Source organism: Chelon labrosus (assembly GCF_963514085.1).
Source record: "Chelon labrosus genome assembly, chromosome: 3".
NCBI classification, from domain to species: domain Eukaryota; kingdom Metazoa; phylum Chordata; class Actinopteri; order Mugiliformes; family Mugilidae; genus Chelon; species Chelon labrosus.
Window position 1 is genome coordinate 13,004,391 of NC_140339.1, and position 17,577 is coordinate 13,021,967.

Genomic DNA, 17,577 nt, shown 5'->3' on the forward strand with positions numbered 1-17,577 from the left:
CAGACTGCATGTGTAAATTATGTACATTACGGCCGTGCGACTGACAGCAGCTCTATTGAAGTCAACCAGGTGCAACAAATAAAAGGTAGCTGGAGGTCACACAGACCTCTGCTCCCATAATCTTCTGCGGCACACAAAGCGAAAAAAGGCCCATCTACTCTCTCAGCTCTCGGAGGACCAACATAACCAACAAACTGAGAGTCACATGACTGACTACCTGCTACCGAGTTAATGTCGCATTTTAAAAGTGTGTTCTTTCGTTGCTGTGAGCGCCACAAATTAAATTCCATTAACTCTCAGTGTGTTTGGGTAGAGTTGAACGGAGACTGCGTCTGTGCTTGCGTCTCACCTGACAATGTCCATGGCCTGATAGATGATTTCTGATTGATCGACCGCTATGACCTTTTTGGCCCCGGCTCTTGCGGCAAACATCGACAGTATGCCGGTCCCACAGCCCACGTCAAGCACGACCTGCAGGATGGGATGGAAGGTGGGGGAGAGTGAATAAAATAAAATAAAAAAACTCCAAAAACAAATTAAGTGTGAAACAACTTAAACAACAGCACAAGTAGAAAAAAAGAAGTGGGAAATGCTGATGTAGACAATCTGCAGAATAAAAAACTCTAATAATAATAAGCCTCCTATGCCTTAGAGATCAGGGTTTTCATTTTAATTACAACACTAAAGAAAAATGGGATCCAAACAATTGAGGTATTTTTTAAGTGCATTCATTTTTCAAAGCCATTTCTTTCCTCTTTGGCTTGGGAGAAGCAGTGTTTCCGGCTCTAAATAAAAGAAAACCACCGTTTCCAAACAGCTACACTACTCCAAGTTCTCCTCATTTACTTATAGACAGTGTGACACTTTTGATGACATTTATTGAGATCTGCATGCAGGCTGCAAGACGTTCCCTCTGCAGCCTCTTGATTCAAGTTTTGGCATGTGTGAAAAAAGCAGATCTTTTGGCCTGACTGTTGTTTAGTCCATCTTTGGTTTAAGACGGATTACGGAAGCTTTGTGCAAGGCTTTAGGAAGAAACACTGCTAACATAAAAAAAGATTCTTTGCCAGGAACTGCCAACAACGTTCAGCCTCGAACGTAGACTGTACTGTATATAAAAGGGACACCACATCTACACTAATATACAAAAGAATTAAGCTAATATATTGTGGAAAGGAGCACTGCCATCTTGTGCTGGTGATTTGATTTGGGCCTGTACAGAGGTAGTAGCAGTGCAAGTAAGGCCTTTACATATGTAGAGGGAGGATGTGTAGATTAATAATTTGTTGATAAGCAAATAAACTTGTCAAGATCTGGAAGATTTGTTAATCTCAATGGGGAAGAAGAAAGAAAACTCGGACAGAAGGGTTGGTTATTCAGAGTTTAGTGGTAATCAACTTATGCTACTGTATCCAGAAAAGAAATCTATAGTAAACACGGTAAACAGTACATGCTCTACAGCCACTCTGAATAACTGCACTGTCTTTGATTTGATTTCTTTTAAACACTTAGCTGCACTCGTGCAACCGTCGTTGATCAACCTACTCCTGTCTCCACCAAGTCTGTATTAACATCTGGAGGTGTAATTATTCAGATGATTGTTATGTATAGGGCTGGTTTAAAGAAAAAAAAATAACTATTAGATTAAAATCAAATCAAGATCTGATAATGGTTAATCACATTCTTGGATTGATTTTTAAATATAAGCCGACTCCTGCTCTTCTTGTTAGAAATCTTGCCGCAGTCTCGAGAGACAGGTTCATATAAAGGAAGAGATCCAAAACATGACGGAAGCTACAACTCTGAGAGCTGACGTGTGGCAGCATTTTGGATTTAAAAAGTATGACGACAGAAGAGGAGAGCTGGACAAAAGGAAAGCCACATGCAAGATGTGCCAACTAGAGGTAAAGTATTTTTCATTACCAAGCAAAATTGTTTTAAAACTGAGCTATCTTGTAATCAATAGAAATTCAACTGAATCGAGAAATCAGTAACTACTAGTAACACTAGCTGTGTATGCTTGAGACAATGAGTTTCTTCCAAATTCTCAGCGGCTGGATCACACTCTCTATGCAGCGTTTTCATTCTTCTTTTGTTGCAGTAGATGTAAACATTTCCAATCACTCTATTTCAGGTCCCTTATAGGTTACACTTAATTTGTTCATCTTCGCCTCCAACTGGTGCCAAATGACTGCGACATCGCTGCAGTGACTTTACAACCATCTATATGTAACGCTGTGCTTCTGTATCTCTATTTAGGGCTGCTCCCCGTGAGCTCCCCAGCTATCTTTATGGGTTCACAGAGGGTCGCCAACACATCGCTGACACAACAGAACGCGGCTCCTCGCGCCGTTCTCCGTTTGAAACGAGAATATCCTGCTCTGCTCCCCCGGTCTGCCGCGGAAGGAGACGCTTCCCTTTCTGCAGACTGCGTCGACCTGACAGGGATAATGGACGTTCCCATCAAGGCATCCTGCCTCCCTCCTCTACAGCCTCATCCCCGCGCTAACCAGCAGCCACCCATATAATGGATGGTCATGATACAGGCCACTGCTTCCCGCAACTAAAGGCAATGGAAAGGAGAGGGATGGGGGGGCGAGTTGGGAAGGTTTTCAGGGGGTGTTATGGCTTTCGGTTGTGGATTGCGCGTCTCTTATCAGTTCTCTGCAGTCGACGTGTGAGGTGCTAATAAAGCCACACTGTGTTTTAAATCAGACACCATCGCTTTATTAATGTCTTTTCTGGAAAATGCACATGCCTGTTCCTGTTAATAGGCTTTGCTCTACATTAAAGCAGAAAACACTGATGCATACACACACACACACACACGACTGCATTTGTTTGCTTGCCTCACCTTGTCTTTGAACACTTCAGGGTTGCGGTACATGAAGTCCCGGTAGCTCTCCGTGCGCACTTTATCCTGCGGAGACAATAATCAAATATAAGAACCACGCACCTCACAAACCGCTCCTGAGGAATGAGAGGGGTTACAGAACAAATCGATTACATGTAATTTTTTTTCCCCCTCCTTCAGCTTGTTCTTTTATGTATTAGGATGCTTATGTTGTGATATGAACTTGAACTGAGCGTTCGCCGTATCGGCCCGCTCTTTTCGTACGGGTGCAGATAACGATCGATCGCGACAAACTGACGGATTCCTGGGAATTTAAGAGCAAATCTGTGTGATAATAAATACAACTGGAAGAGACTCTTGTATTTTCCTAGCGGAGGTCAGGTCAGGACTCGCTAATTAACCTGCCAATCAAATCCGTTCACAAATCCCAGCGCCCGCTCTCGGGAGGAAAAGAGGCAGAATCTTAAAAGAATTTGAGTAAAATGCCTCAGTGCAAGATATAGTGGGAATAAGGAAGAATCGGTACTTTATTTTTTTGGGAGATACTTACACAAAAGAATGTAAGTAAATGTGTTTCCGACTGAGTTAACTCTAAACGAATCTAATCAAATTGGAAACTTCGCGTGGATTAAGCAAATCAGTAGCGATAACCAGCCCTTGCCATGTTGCATATGTTTACGATAAGGTCGAGACTCCAGCAACACTTGCAGTGTATGTAACAATAAAGTTGTGTCCTATACTACAAGTGTTCCTGGAGTCTTGCCCGCCTAATGTTCCTTTTCCTCCCTTATGCACCTTAGAATATATAGTTTGTTTATTTTGTTTATTCTGACACAACTTCACCTAGCTTTTTCAAACCCAAATTATCCTTAAAAATACTTCAAACAATAATTATTCACCCTAATGGGACTCTGAAACTCTCCACTGAATTCCGGGCTGATTAAATTCCTCAGGGGATTAGCTCTATGAAGCAGATAATGCAGGTGCACTTTAAAAAAAACTGTCACACTGACTGACCACACAAATACTGCCAGTGATAAAATAAAGTCTGATTCACTGTCAAATGGAAGTAGCCAAACTGATGAGACTCAGAAAACATGTCACCCTCTTTTAAATGTCTTTAAGAGACGGCGGCCCGTGAAAGAGTTGACCACATTCTACCGCAAAGCCCCCCCCGATCACGTGTCCTCCAGCCCCTCCTCGGGCTCCGATAGAGTTTACAGCCTGACGCACACACACGACGCAAAACTTAACAGTGCTTAGCACCAATCAGGACCGCCAACGGGAATATGTCTAAGCACTGCAGCATGTAGAACAAGAAGGGGGGAGAGAGAGCTAAACCCCCTACACCAACACACACACACACACACAACCAGTCTCAGCGTGCTGACACTTCCAGGTTTCAGCCCTTAAGGAGTGTAAAAATGAATTTCCACATTTCGAGCATCCACCATGCAGTGGCAGTGTTTCACATGAGAGCTCAGCGCTTATTGCTGATTTGTCACTTTTGAGAAAATGTCTTGTCCTTGCTATCAACTTGTGCGTAAAGATAATCCGTTTTTTTTTTTTTTCATGCTACGTCAAAATCTTTCAGCCACGATTCACTTTGCCGATACTTCTGTGCCGTGCGGGGAAATGACCCACGAGATTACAATGAGACTTGCAGAGTCTGGTAAGTGTGGATGTGTCTGTGTAACTCAGACCTTCAGCATCTCCTCGTGGATGCTGTAATGGCCGTAGGAGCTGAAGTAGGCCTCGTCCTCGTCCTCGCGGAGCTCGGCCACGGCGCCCAGGTTACCGGATCTGCTGGTGCCTGCGTTGAGCACCAAACCCTGAGCAAGTAGCCTGAAAGAACGCCAGACAGAGCAGCGTTTAACTTCTCATATAAGGGCATGGGACGGAAGCAGTGACCAGAAAGCAGAAAGCACACACAGCCTTCATGCAGGACGAAGCAGTAAATGGAGGAGATGGGAGACATTCATCTTTCTAACTCTATTCCACACCCCCCAACCTCACTCTTTCTGTAATTTTCCCTTATTGCCTCCCTACCCCCCCCCACCCACCCTTCCTCAGTTTAACCTCTATGCTGCAGTGGAATTTTCCCTTCCTTTTTTTTTTTTTTTTATACATCTTTCCCCTTCCTCCAAACTTCATCCACAAGGTACTCCAGTTTTTGTTTCTGCAATACTGAGCTCACTGTGTCCTCCTGCTGGCCAAAACGATGTATTGCAGAAGCAACACACCACACTAGACTGTACAGAATGTAAAAACCAACCCAGGACTGATGTAGAACAAACTTAGTAAGACAATGCAGATAAGTCACTGACTTGAGTTTGTGTAGGTCATCCATGGCTCTGGCCAGCGCCTCCTCTGAACTGCGAGCTCTCTCCTCAGCTGCTTGTGCCCTGTGCAGCAGTGCATCATGGGGCTCAGGCCTGGACGAGGGGCATGGTGACGAGCACGGCCCCTCACTGGCACAGAGCTCCTCAGGGTCTGACAGAAACACACAAAAAGACGAAGAATTATAATAAAATATGTATTTGCATTTTAAATGACTGCTGCTTGGAAAGATGTCCTTGTAAGGACAACACGGTGAAAAGATGTGGCATGAAATACAGTGATCATGTAAAATGGATTTGCCTAGATCATCATTCCAGACGTTTTATTCGATTATTATTACAATACTACACAGAAGGTCTCCAGTGGGTTTCAACCAAATGCACACAACTAAAACAACATTAATCAAGTCTATAACTTACAATATTGAACATGTAAGTCACGGATGCTGCCTTCGTTCAGTGCGTTTGCTTTATTCCTTTTTAGAGCAGAAAATAACTAAACACGTCAGCGTGATTTTCTTGCGAGATCATTTATGAAATATCCGGGAGAGAACCAGGAGACTGAACAAATATTTGTTAATTAAATCTCTGGCTATTTCCTTTCAAATAAAGAGTCAACTTAGGTCAGATTGGGTCATCTCAGTGGAGATTTCAGTGGCTTTACTGTTGGTGTTTACAGCCGTGTGAATCGTCACATAGGCGGATTCTCCACTCGAGCGAACATCAATACAGTGGGCACCGCCGGATAACGTGTCCTCTGACAAATATTATCATTAGAGTGCATTTTTCCCATAACGTGTCTACAGTATATGTTATTGTTGTTACTCAAACTGTTACTCCACTCGGAAAACATGTGTGTTATAAACCTTAACAGAGTTGCTGTACCTGCTTGTAGCAGTGGGTCATCCTGTAGGACTGGCCGCAGGAAGTCTTCACTCTCCCACGGTAAGGGACCATCTGGCAGCCCCGTTAGACAGGATGCATTACATTTCTATGCACGCAAAAAAATAAGTCTATGACTTTAACAGAACTTCAAAAAAAAACAGTTTGAGCATATCTTATGTTTGTTTTATTCAGTTAAATCTCACTTAAAAAGACAAACATCACTTACTTTTGACCGTACGAAGTTGATCATTTTTATGTAGCCATAGTCATCTAGATCTGATAAGGGAAAGAAGGATGAGCCGACTGAATCTAACAGAATAATCGTGTTTTCAGTGATGCAGCCAAACTCAAAATCTACTTACTGTGTTTTCTTATTACGTCTACAAGGTTGACCTGGTGCTCAGCTGTGCAGTGCTGCAAGGTGGCAGGCACAGAATTTAGCAACCTAAAAAAAAAACAAAGCACACAGGTAGGCATACACCTGTTTAACTGCAAATCCCAAAACCTTTATATATTAATCTTTCAAAAGCAGATCCATTAATTTTTTTTGACATAAAATACCCTACAGGATAATACAGTCCTACGTACAACCAATTGGTAACATAGAGAAATCTATCTTGCTGTGCTTTTAACGGTTTAGGTTTTTACAGTTATGCCATTTTTTTTTGCCATCAAAGATGAGATCTGACTTGTGTTAATCTACACTGTACCAAAAATTGATGTAAAGCAACTAGTAAGGACAGTGGGGATTTTCTGTCCAATAACCAACCACTGTGAGACTATTAATGACACGTCCTACATGTAATTGCTTTATACAACAATCAGAACCACAGAAAGAAATTAGTGCAGATGTCCTGAACATTTTCATGACAACAAGTCATGTTTGTACATTTTGGCAATTTTAATTTTGTAAATATGCAGCTAAAAGTCTCAGACTGCCCACCTGTATGAAAACATTTTGGCAGTGCCACCAACTTCTGAGCTTTTTATGTCATAACAGGAACAAATGTCACAATCCTTTTAGCATTTACAGCTACAATGAATCATAAAAGTATTCAACGATTTACTTTAAGAAAACAACATCACAGCAGTGCACGATCACCTCACCTGTCACAGAACAGACAGGTAACCGGCTGACTGTCCTCCTCCTCCTCATCCATGCACTGCCACTGGTCTTCATCGTCATCAATGTCATCATCATCACCGTCAGAAAGCTCAGGCATGTCCTCAGCAACTCCGCCTGCCAAAATAAAACCTCTCAGTAAAGCTGCATTGGCAGCAAAGAAGCTACACAGCTACTCCGGCTGGGTTAAAGTAAGCTAACCACATCCCTAGCATAAACGCTGCAACTGTTCGAGATGGACAGAGGGCTACCAACTCATTATATGACACAAATAATGTCAACATTTATTTACCAAATGTATTACAGTTAATAACAACAACACAGAATAAACGTTCACATTTAACCTGCAACAGTTTTAGAAGTTTCGTTTTGATATTTACAATACTCACGTGGGTCTGTGTATTCTGCCATGATGCCGCCTTGGTTTCAGAGGACTTCCTGGTGACGTTGGGTGACGTAAATAAGGGGCCGGATCTAATCTAGGGATGTACTTCCAAATTAAAAGCACCAGATGTCGCCAAAGTTGAATTTATGACACATCTGTGCTCCTGCAACTTTGTAATAATAATTGTAATAATTACAATTATTAACACAAAGAATATGTCCGTCTGAATTTGGGTAAATTATGATGCACAACTTGATGCGATGATGTTGAAATAATGTGCAAGATCCCCAGCTACACCATAACATAGCCTAAAGGTTAAACATAATCGATTCTTTTGTCGTTTATTATAAAAGTTGTACAGGTCAAATGAAGAGTTTGAGTATGTTGATAGAGAATATACTCAGTCCTAGTAGGTACTGTCTGCCTTAAACCTGCTAGGCTGAGAAGACAGTTTTTGTGGCATTAAAGAAGAAATAGGGATTAATAATTCAATAGCTGCTGCTAGATCAAACTGAAAACACAATTTAACAGTGAGACGTTTTAAAATGCTTTGCATCATTAAGTTAAACTTTAAGGCAACACTGCCAAGAGTTAAAAAATAAAAATCAAGAAGATTCCCATCACTTCCGGCTGCCATCTTTATTTGGAGACAAACACAATTACCTTGGTTGTGTAACAAAACATTAATAGTACCAACGTTAATGTATCTCTGGGATATTTGAAACCGTATTCAAAGTGTAGGTAAGTGTTGTCAAACGATGTGTATTTACTTTACGCTTGTTTCGGCTGTGCAGATCTGCAAATAAAACACCAGAAACGATTAGTTAGCGCGACTAATAAAACGATATGCAATCATGATACCATTAAAAATTTAAAGAAAATGGTTTTAAACAGAGTTTGTCTGAGTTCATTTATAAGGACCTGGACATTGTGAACACGTCAACATTAACGCGATCAAACCATGTGCAGCATTTGTGTTTTTTTTTGTTGTTTTTTTTAAAGGACAACACATGGTGCACCACTGATATTTTACGGTAACGGTCAAATCGCAAGCTAGCGTTAGCTTGTCGACATACTGTAGCACCTGAGCTACAAATGTCCCTCGAGAGTTCAAAGAGACCGAACCAGAGGGAGACGGAATGAATGAGCGTACCCGTCATGAGACCAGAAACGCGGTTCTAAATGAATGCCAACAAGCTCTGAGCGTATTAGCTTAAATGCTAAATGCATAACCGTTTGCTAACACATTAGCCAAATTAAGCTAATGTTTACACGCTGTTGTGCTGCCCCCAACCGATGAAAAGGATTAATTGACGCAAGTTAATATGCATTTAATATGGTCCTTTTGCCCTTCAATGATTTATAATGGGTTAGCGATAATAAATTACCGACTGTTGAATTAAATCCAACTTGGCCATAGCCCAGAATTGATGACTAAGCAAAGCCATGAAATTAAAAACAGACACAAAAAGTACTATGTTTTTAAACACCATTTATTCACAGCCTCTCTGGATAAGTTGTAGAGCTGCAAGCATTTTTTTTTGACAACTTTGGTGTTTACATTCTTGTAACAGATGCAGTTAGATTGACTGTTGCGCGTTACTTTAAATGCAAAGTTATTTTTACAGCTGCAGCATTGGAGGACTTTGAGACAAACCCATCACCTTATCTTTCTTTATCTGCCGATTTGTTTTCATCCAGTGACAGACCAGTTTCTACTGAACTTTCAGACTGCCCCTCTGGGTTTGGTGCTTGAGGTAGGAGCTCTGCATCTTGGCCTTCCATCTCCATGGGCGAAGCAGACTCTGTGCTCAACTCTCCAGTGACTGAGGGACCAGCTGTTGAATTTACACTTGTTGAGTTTAAACTTGGGGGAAGGGTTGTTATTGCAAATGTTTGGTTAGGAGCAGTCCCGTTGTCTGATGAGGTAGCGTTAGAATGAAGGTCATCATTAATAGAAAGTCTTTCGAACGGTTTGAATTTGCCTTGTACAGAAATTGGTGCTCTGTCTGGTGTTGGACGCCAGCTGCCGTACTGGCTTTCTTTGGAATTGTAATTAACATTTAGCTGCTTTTCGTTTGATGCAAACCCCAGTTTTGTTGGATCAGGGCTAGAACTGACATGGGACTGTGCCTTGTTAAATCCAGGCCTTAAGTGATGGACATGGGCATATCCCCTCGCTTCAGGCATCATGTTACTTGTATACACCCTGGGACTCCATGCTAGAAAAGATATTTGTGGGTCCGCTTTTCTTGCTGAATCGCTGCCCATCATGTTGGAGCCTATCGTCTTATCAAAGGGCTTTAAAGGTTTGTTGGGGAAGACGTCAGCCGAGTGATATGTACTCACCACAGGCCTGGCTGGTAGAGAGGACACCTTTGGATGTAGGGAATGTGTGTTGGATCTGGAGAGGTGAGACCTGATGGGTTGAATATTTGGACGTACTCTACCACTATATGAATAGATAGCCTTTCTGTTGTTGGGTCTAAAACCGACTGGTGCTTTGTCTTCTTGAAAAGGTGAAAAATCTGACGTTCTGGCACGATAGTTCCAGGGTTGAAACCGATTTGGACCAGCAGGGAACGCAGCATCAGAGCTTCCTTGACGAATCTTCTTGCCATCAGGATAAGTGTCTTTGTTTTCGGACATGTACGCCACAGTTCTTCGCACTTGTGTATCTGAATTTAAACCGGATTTAAAGGCGATGGCTTGACTGTTTGGAACATTGCTATTTTGCGTTTGAGGAATTACCGGGTAAAGATAATGACTTGGAAGTTTGGAGGATTTGGAGTTGGTCGTGCGATCATCTTGAGTGGGGTAAATGTGTCCGCTTTGCCTTCTGTCCACGCTTGATTTCTCAAAACCAGCTGTGGAGCTTTTGAAAATAGGTGAACGCCATTGTTTGTAGTCTTTCTTGTCAATGTGGACTCCCGCTGGGGCCTGTCCTGACTGGACACGTAGAACATAGCCTGTACACAAACAGAACAGATCGACAGTTGCCAACTAAACTCATTTCCTGTTATATTAAGAGTACATCACAAGCTCATGGCTGTTACATTTTAATACCTCTCTGGGTATTCTCACAATTTACATCACCAACCAGCAGCCAAAGACAAAGCACGAACAGCCTGCATAGAGAGGTAAAGGGGAAGTGATATATTATGTGTTTTAATCATTTAAACATTCATTCAAAAGTGAATTTGAAACATACAACTTACCTCAAGCAGTCTGTAGAGCTCATTGTTCGGCCTTTATCAGCATCACTATGGTAAAATGGGCTTCAACTTTAGTGACCCAGTCCCCTATTTCTAAACTCTTAAGCAGTGAGAGGCTGATCAGTGCAGCTGGTCTTCATTTTCCCCTAATTGCTGCAGGGTCATGATGACCACACCCAGATCTACTAAAGGAAGAAAATGCTTAGGGTTTCCTGGACAGAATCAGAAACACTCTCATTTAGCGTCACTTTATGTTGAATGTGATAGTTTTCTGTGCTGGTGCAGTAAGAAGCAGATTAACCTGGCTGTATGGAAAAAAAAAAAAAACTTGCAAACTCAGAGATAGATTTTTGTGTTCTTTTGTGGGTAGTTTTATTGTTTTTTGATAAATTGTGCACTTGTGCAGTAGATATGCTTCTTGATTAGAAATTTTATGTGGGAAAGTTAATGTTTCATTTCAAATCAAAAGTAAAAAACTTTTAACGTAAATGTTCTGCTCCTAACAATGACTGGCCATTATGGAAGAGACATTATTAAGAGAATGTATGAGTTTTTAAAAAAAAAAAAAAATGTATTCTGCTGTATTTTTATTTATATTTTCTTTTGCCTAAAATTTATTTTGGAACAAAAACTAGTTTTCGCTGGAGATAGGATTTTATCTTCACTGCAAGGTCCTGATTTCTAGCCTAATGAAGCCTTGATTTAATTCTCCCTGATCATGAAAAACCCAGCTAGTTGGTGATGATTGCCTATGTTCAAGTGTTATATATGACGAGTGTTTCAGTGAACCAACATGTGAAACAGAGAGACTTAAAACAAAGCAGGGAATTTTTATTTTTATTTTTTTTTTGTGATGGGTCAAAATGTGTACTGCCAAATATTTCTAAACACATATTTCAGCAAAGTAAGTCCATTGCCCATGAAGGACAATGTGTGTAACCATACTCAGTCACAAGAGGGCGTTGCTTTCAAGGAGAATGAAAAAGACAATGATTTCAGAGATCATGCAATCCACAGCTCTTTACGATGCAATAAAACCTGTCAGAATGCAATCATAGGCAAATAAAAATGGAAAACAGAAAATAAGTGCAAATAATAACAAAATGTGACAGTAGTATTATATCATGTAGAGATGCTGTGGTTGGTGTACCTTCATATGTTGAGTTGTACCATATTCTGGATAATTGACACTGCTGTCTCGTGCAAGTTGAGACAGTTGATGTCTTTTGTCTTACAAACTGAAAAACTGACAGACACGAGCGAGGATTTACTGGTGACAATTCGTCATTTGGTAACTGAAATTGTAGGATCAAAGTTTGTTGTTACTGCATTTTGTTTACATGCCTCTGAAACTAAAGTTCATTAAAATTGATGGTATGTATGTTATTATATTAATCTAAAATGAACAAATCTGTATATATAAATATACTGTACATGCAGTAGATATTGGGTGTATAATACAACATCAGATATTCTTTATATGTAATGGGCACATTTTCCTGATTTAAACACACACACACACACACACACACACACACACACAGTTCAGTATTCTAATTTAATGTCAGAGAACAGACAGTATTTTAATCAAGTGTACAACATTTACTTTAAGGCAGTGATGTGGTGTTTCAGAGCACAAGAGAAGATGGAAAGACATTGCAATACTTCCCTGATGAAAATGTTACAATGGAATGCAAAACCACAGGAAACCCAGACACTCAGTAAAGACAAAATATATCTGTTAGCTGTTGGTTTTCTGTCAGTTGCAAAATTCTGGAATAAATTAATGTAAAATACGGTGAAAATTCTTTGACACGATGACGTGACGAGTAATGAAGTCATCTCCGTATATCTGCTGAAATGACCTGAAAGGAGAAATAAATAGTTTTATCCACAGAAATTTACAGTGAATATAACAAATTTACAGGTCTAGAATATTAAAATGAAGACAGGCCCCAAAATATACATTTTTTAACTTGGTTAAAAAAGGTGAACCACCAATTTGCGTGAGGCACTGCCTTGCTAACGTCCTTTGCTGAACATAAAACTTTATCTGTGCAAATGTGTAGTTTTTTCTCACCTCAGTGCATTCCTTCCTCACTTATTTCCCTGTACTTTTTCCCAGAGTGGCGATGGCTTTGTTCTCCAGGATCTCCGTCTTCTGCTCCGGCTGAAGCAGAGTGTTTGACACCATTGCTTTAGCCACCGCTTGGATTGGGATGGACATGGACGAAGAACCCACGGCAGAAACGGCACCGAAGAACTTCCTAGTGAGCCACTCGGCAGGGCGACTCTCCTGCCTGTCCACCAGCAAAACCCTGTTGGAGAAAGATGCACGGTACGGTTTAGAGATTGAATAGGGTTGGATCAGGTTATTCACTAGTCAACAACCACCATACACAGCAGCAGTTAGTGGTTACTGATTCTCAGTATGTCATACTCAAATGACTTGAAGACAGTGGTACAATCACATGCTTCCTGTGGTCTCTACAAAGATGATAAAAAAAAAATTATAATTTCCCACCATAATTCTGATCTGTCCATGACTTCAAATGTCACATTGTGAAACAAGGTCCCTATTTACTGGAAAGAGTTTGGTAACTCGGCAGCAACAGATGCCCTTTCACAATCCTTGTGTAAAATTGGTAAAACACGGTATTTCTATGCTTTTTCTATTAAAATGAGCCCAGATTTTATGTAATTTTCTTCTCTGTTCAGCCACAGCCCAAGTTATTTTCTGTATCTGTTTAGAATAATGTTCACATGCTTACCATTTCCTTTTGTCCAATTGCAAGGGAATGCATATGTTCAGGGTATCTGTCCAGACATTTGCTACTGGCCAGGTTTACAGGATGTCTTTCTGCCTACTTACTACTTTTAGTTGAGTAAATCTTTTTATTTTTTCTTATGCGCTTATGGTGAATGCATAAGTCTGTCAAATAAGACAGTATTGAACTAAGTATATAAGAATACTCACCCAGGTCTGTAAATAGAATATCTGTCAAAACCCAGTGCCTCAATCTCTGCTTCCACTTGTCCCTGGAAGAAAATCATTCATGCCAAGAGAAAAAATATGGATTTAGTTGATAAAAAAAAAAAGAAAAGAAACAAAGACAACATCAGTATGTGGCATGGAGCAATGGAAAATAATTAGAAACCTTGACTTTGAGGTAGAGGAAGCTGCTTTTTTTATCAGCTCCTCTGGAGGACTCCAGGTGGAACTGTGTGCAGCCACCTGCCTTGGCGAGCTCCGCTGATTTCAGAACATAGTCATGATCAACTCGGACGAATCCGTCCTGAAATAAAAGAAATATTGAAAATGTCGTCAGAAACTATTTTGACGATGATACTATGATTTTGACTACGATGTCTATTACAGCCAACAAAAAAGGATATATGTTACCTAGATAAATACAACAGTTGTTTTATACAAAAATCAGTTTATAAATTAATAATAATTCAAAAGTATATGTTTTACAAATATATTGTGACAGAATCTTTAACTGAGACTGAGTCTCAAATGAGTTTTAGTGCTGTGTCTAAAGCAATATATTTATTTATAGCAATATATCAGTGATTCAATGGCAGCACACTGACTAAGTGGGATAAAAATTTATGTCAACATTTTCCCCTTATTATTAAATTACATCCATTTTCCATAATGTTCATACTTAAGTGTAATGGCAAAAACACTAGTACTGCTGCTCAGTAATTTAATTCATGGCTTGGAAATAAAAATAAATACAGCAGTTGAAAGTGCTCATTTAGAATACATCAGAGAAAAGATCAAAACAGGTTCGTATATTTTGGACATCTATATATTTTTGTTACTTTACCTGATTATTAGAACATATTCAAGTTATATTTGTATGATGAATATGGGCTGTGAGTGCAGACTTTCCACTTAATTTGAGACTAATGACATCCAAATTGGAGGAGTTCAGGAATTAGAGCTCCTTAATATGTAGCTCCCTCTTTTTCAAGGGATTAAAGTTAGTTGGACTCAAAAGCTGTTTCATGGTCAGATGTGGAATATTCCTTCATTACTTCGTCATTCATTAAGCAGGTACATTTTCTGTTTCTGTGAACCTACAACATGCCTTTAAAGGAGTTTTCTATGCAGCTGAAACTCGCCCAACCCAGAATATTTTGAGGTTAAGAAATTGAGTATTCTGCAATGGCTGAGTCAGTCAACTGAGCAGAGCATGCAATTCACTTGCTTGAGACAAAACTAAACGGCACAAAGGTCAACGAACAAACGACAGTTTCAATAAAGGCCTGGCAAAGCATCACAAAGGAGGAAACCTCCTCTTTTATCCTGATATATATTTTATTCTTGATTTGGTTCATTTGTCCGAATCCATTTGAGCCCCTGAAAATAGGGTGTAATAGTGTATAAAATGGCTGTCATATCTACACATTTTTTTCTGAAACATTCACACTAAAGCTAAACAGAATGCTCTTTAAGCTTATCCTCCGATAACTGTAAATAACAAAGCGTTTCAGTAAACAGAATAACAAACTGTACCCAAAATTATATGGCTCTCATTGTAGACAGAAGATACACAGGTCTGAATGAGATCTCTTAAATGTAAATTAAAGAGTTATGAGAATTAGAGATATGGACCGGAGTAAAGTGCTCAAAGTGGACAAACCTATCTGTAGCATTATGTCCAACAACGCCTTGTTTATTGACAGATATCAGTGTGTTTGTAATAGGCCAAGATCTGCAGATATGCCAGCTTGACCAGTTTATTAGCTGTGTAAATATTAGCCAATCCTATAAATAAAATTGCTTTGTCACTGCTGAACCCACCTGTTTCCTAAAGAAACGAGGCAACAGTAAAATTCACAGGTGAAATTCCCAAATTGAAATAACTCACAGCTCCTGCTTTTGCCCTGGTTGTTCCCAGACAGCAGTAGCCAACATCATGGCCCTGGAAAGCAGCAGCAGATTCATCTAGCTTCTCAAAGTCAACCACCTCTTGTACCTGGGGACACAGGAAGCAGAGTCAAGCAAAATGCAAAGAAGTCTCTGATCCCACAAGGGACCAACTATTAGCCTACTAACCAGGTTTTCATACGCTTTGTCCTCAAACGTGAGTTGTCTCCTTCCAATGAGAGTTATCTTGGAGAAGATGTTGCGCTCCACCAGATCTTGAAGCAACACCTTGCCCGTTTCCCCCGAAGCACCGAGGATAAAACAGCTTTTGTTCTGCTGCCTGAAGTTTTCCTCCAGAGTCTTAATGTCCTCAGCCATGCTGTGGGGCAAAGCAAAGTTACTGCTGTGTCATGCAGGTGAAAAGGTTGCTCGGCAAACATTGTTTACAATCTTGGCAGATATTAAAGTGTTAAGCCAACTATTTAAAACTGCTATTTGGATGCAGTTCATTACGAATTTAAGAGAAGATGCTAGAAAATCAGAAACTAGTGCCAGTTTTGTTGTACAGAGTGAGTACGGTTTCCAAAAACGAGGTAACATTTAAATTGACAGATTTCGTAAAGGAGTTTGGCTTGACGGTCGCTCCTTGACAACATAAAGATAACCTGGACATGTGCAGTGGTTATCCATCGATCTATGACCATTATAGACAACATGATCTTAGTTATGTTCGCATTTACAAAATGTGTGCTAGCAGTGTGCGTTTGTCCTGTCAGTATTCATTGCCGCTAACAGAAAAATTCGTCTTGTTTACCTGGTGTATTTAACCGGATCGGGATCGTCGAAGAAACTCAAAACCGCTGCAATGACAACAACTACGAGAGTTAAGAGCCCGGTAGCTTTTCCCAGGGTGGTGGAGACCAGTTTGATAACAGACATATCAAGGATCAACCAAGGATTACATTGTCACAGCACTTCCTGGTTGCTTCTTTTTTTTTTTCTAACAAACACTGCGGTCTTCCTGCTTCGGCGATACAGTGAGGGAAAAGATTGTCATCGCCAAAATATGTTAATTGTCGTTTCATAAAACCACTGTAACATTGCTAGTTATATCGTTTAATTTTTATTGCGGTAAACCCGACTGACAGGGAAATATGTTTGAAGCCTCGTTCTCGATTCCATTATATCCGCCATAGACAACGACGTATGGGACAACGCATGCGCAGTAGAATCACTACAGTATGCCTGTTAATTTTCCTTTCAGACAAGCAATCAAGTTCGTATAGCTTACTTTGAAACTGATTTTGTTTACCTGGATGTCGTATTGACAGTGTGTTAGTAATGAGATCTGGAATACACGCAATTGCTATTACGAATAACAATAACTGTCAATGTAATTGTAATGTAAGGGAGAAATGATTTGCTAAATAGGTATTTATTTTTCTAATTTGCTCTTAATTACTTGAAGTCACTTTCATTTTTGAACACACAACCGTTTTAATGTGTGGATCAATTGATGCATGCACACAGCAGCACTAAGAAGTAGTATTCTTCTTATGTGCCCAGATAATCTAGCTTGTAATGGGTCCTTGTTTTTAAAGGTACTCCATACTCATACAATGTTATGTTTTACATTCAGTCCGCTCACCCCAAGTATAATCACAGATAATCGACAATGGCCCTTTTGAGCTGATGAGTTTTATTCCTGCCCGAAGTATCTGAAGACTCCATCCATCTGGTTGGTTAGACCTATTTTTCGAATGTTTTTTTATGTTCCAGAAGCAGTTTTTTGACGTTGGCATCATTCTTATTCAATATGATTTAGCAAAATGTTTTAGAAAGTGTAATAGCACATGCCAAATTCTCTTTACAACAAGCCCTTTGTCTCTCTTTT

At 40.1% G+C, this 17,577-nt stretch overlaps 2 protein-coding genes and 1 long non-coding RNA gene across 3 annotated transcripts in view; all 3 read right to left on the minus strand.

The window, feature by feature from the left end:
* The window catches only part of prmt3 (protein arginine methyltransferase 3), a 54,707-nt gene extending 47,065 nt beyond the window's left edge, over positions 1-7,642 (minus strand). Inside the window, exons 1-9 of the mRNA XM_084574921.1 lie at positions 7,591-7,642; positions 7,186-7,318; positions 6,441-6,523; positions 6,305-6,354; positions 6,079-6,184; positions 5,182-5,347; positions 4,558-4,699; positions 2,855-2,920; positions 350-471 (exon numbers count right to left, since the gene is read on the minus strand). Of these exons, the coding sequence (XP_084431047.1) occupies positions 350-471; positions 2,855-2,920; positions 4,558-4,699; positions 5,182-5,347; positions 6,079-6,184; positions 6,305-6,354; positions 6,441-6,523; positions 7,186-7,318; positions 7,591-7,612 (890 nt within the window). The 5' untranslated portion in view covers positions 7,613-7,642. The remainder of the gene's footprint in view (positions 1-349; positions 472-2,854; positions 2,921-4,557; positions 4,700-5,181; positions 5,348-6,078; positions 6,185-6,304; positions 6,355-6,440; positions 6,524-7,185; positions 7,319-7,590) is intronic.
* A 1,416-nt stretch (positions 7,643-9,058) lies between these two features.
* LOC311509412 lies at positions 9,059-10,965 on the minus strand. The gene is made up of 3 exons (XR_014699833.1): positions 10,805-10,965; positions 10,653-10,714; positions 9,059-10,555 (listed from the first exon to the last, which is right to left on the minus strand). It is a non-coding gene; the product is annotated as an uncharacterized lncRNA (long non-coding RNA).
* A 1,375-nt stretch (positions 10,966-12,340) lies between these two features.
* On the minus strand, positions 12,341-16,911 carry htatip2 (HIV-1 Tat interactive protein 2). Its single transcript, XM_084541806.1, has 7 exons — positions 16,498-16,911; positions 15,873-16,062; positions 15,685-15,792; positions 13,960-14,097; positions 13,779-13,840; positions 12,882-13,119; positions 12,341-12,666 (listed from the first exon to the last, which is right to left on the minus strand). The coding sequence occupies exons 1-6, from the start codon at positions 16,620-16,622 to the stop codon at positions 12,903-12,905; spliced, it is 840 nt and encodes a 279-aa protein (XP_084397932.1). The 5' UTR covers positions 16,623-16,911; the 3' UTR covers positions 12,341-12,666; positions 12,882-12,902.
* Positions 16,912-17,577: the final 666 nt, after the last annotated feature.

Bases quoted from the DNA above. Each gene is read 5' to 3' on its own strand.
- htatip2 (XM_084541806.1), bottom strand. From the start codon at position 16,622: ATGTCTGTTATCAAACTGGTCTCCACCACCCTGGGAAAAGCTACCGGG. The intron at 13,841-13,959 runs GTTTCTAATTAT...ATTTTCTTCCAG, and splicing joins TCCTCTACCTCAAAGTCAAG to GGACAAGTGGAAGCAGAGAT. The intron at 13,120-13,778 runs GTGAGTATTCTT...TTTCTCCAACAG, and splicing joins TATTCTATTTACAGACCTGG to GGTTTTGCTGGTGGACAGGC.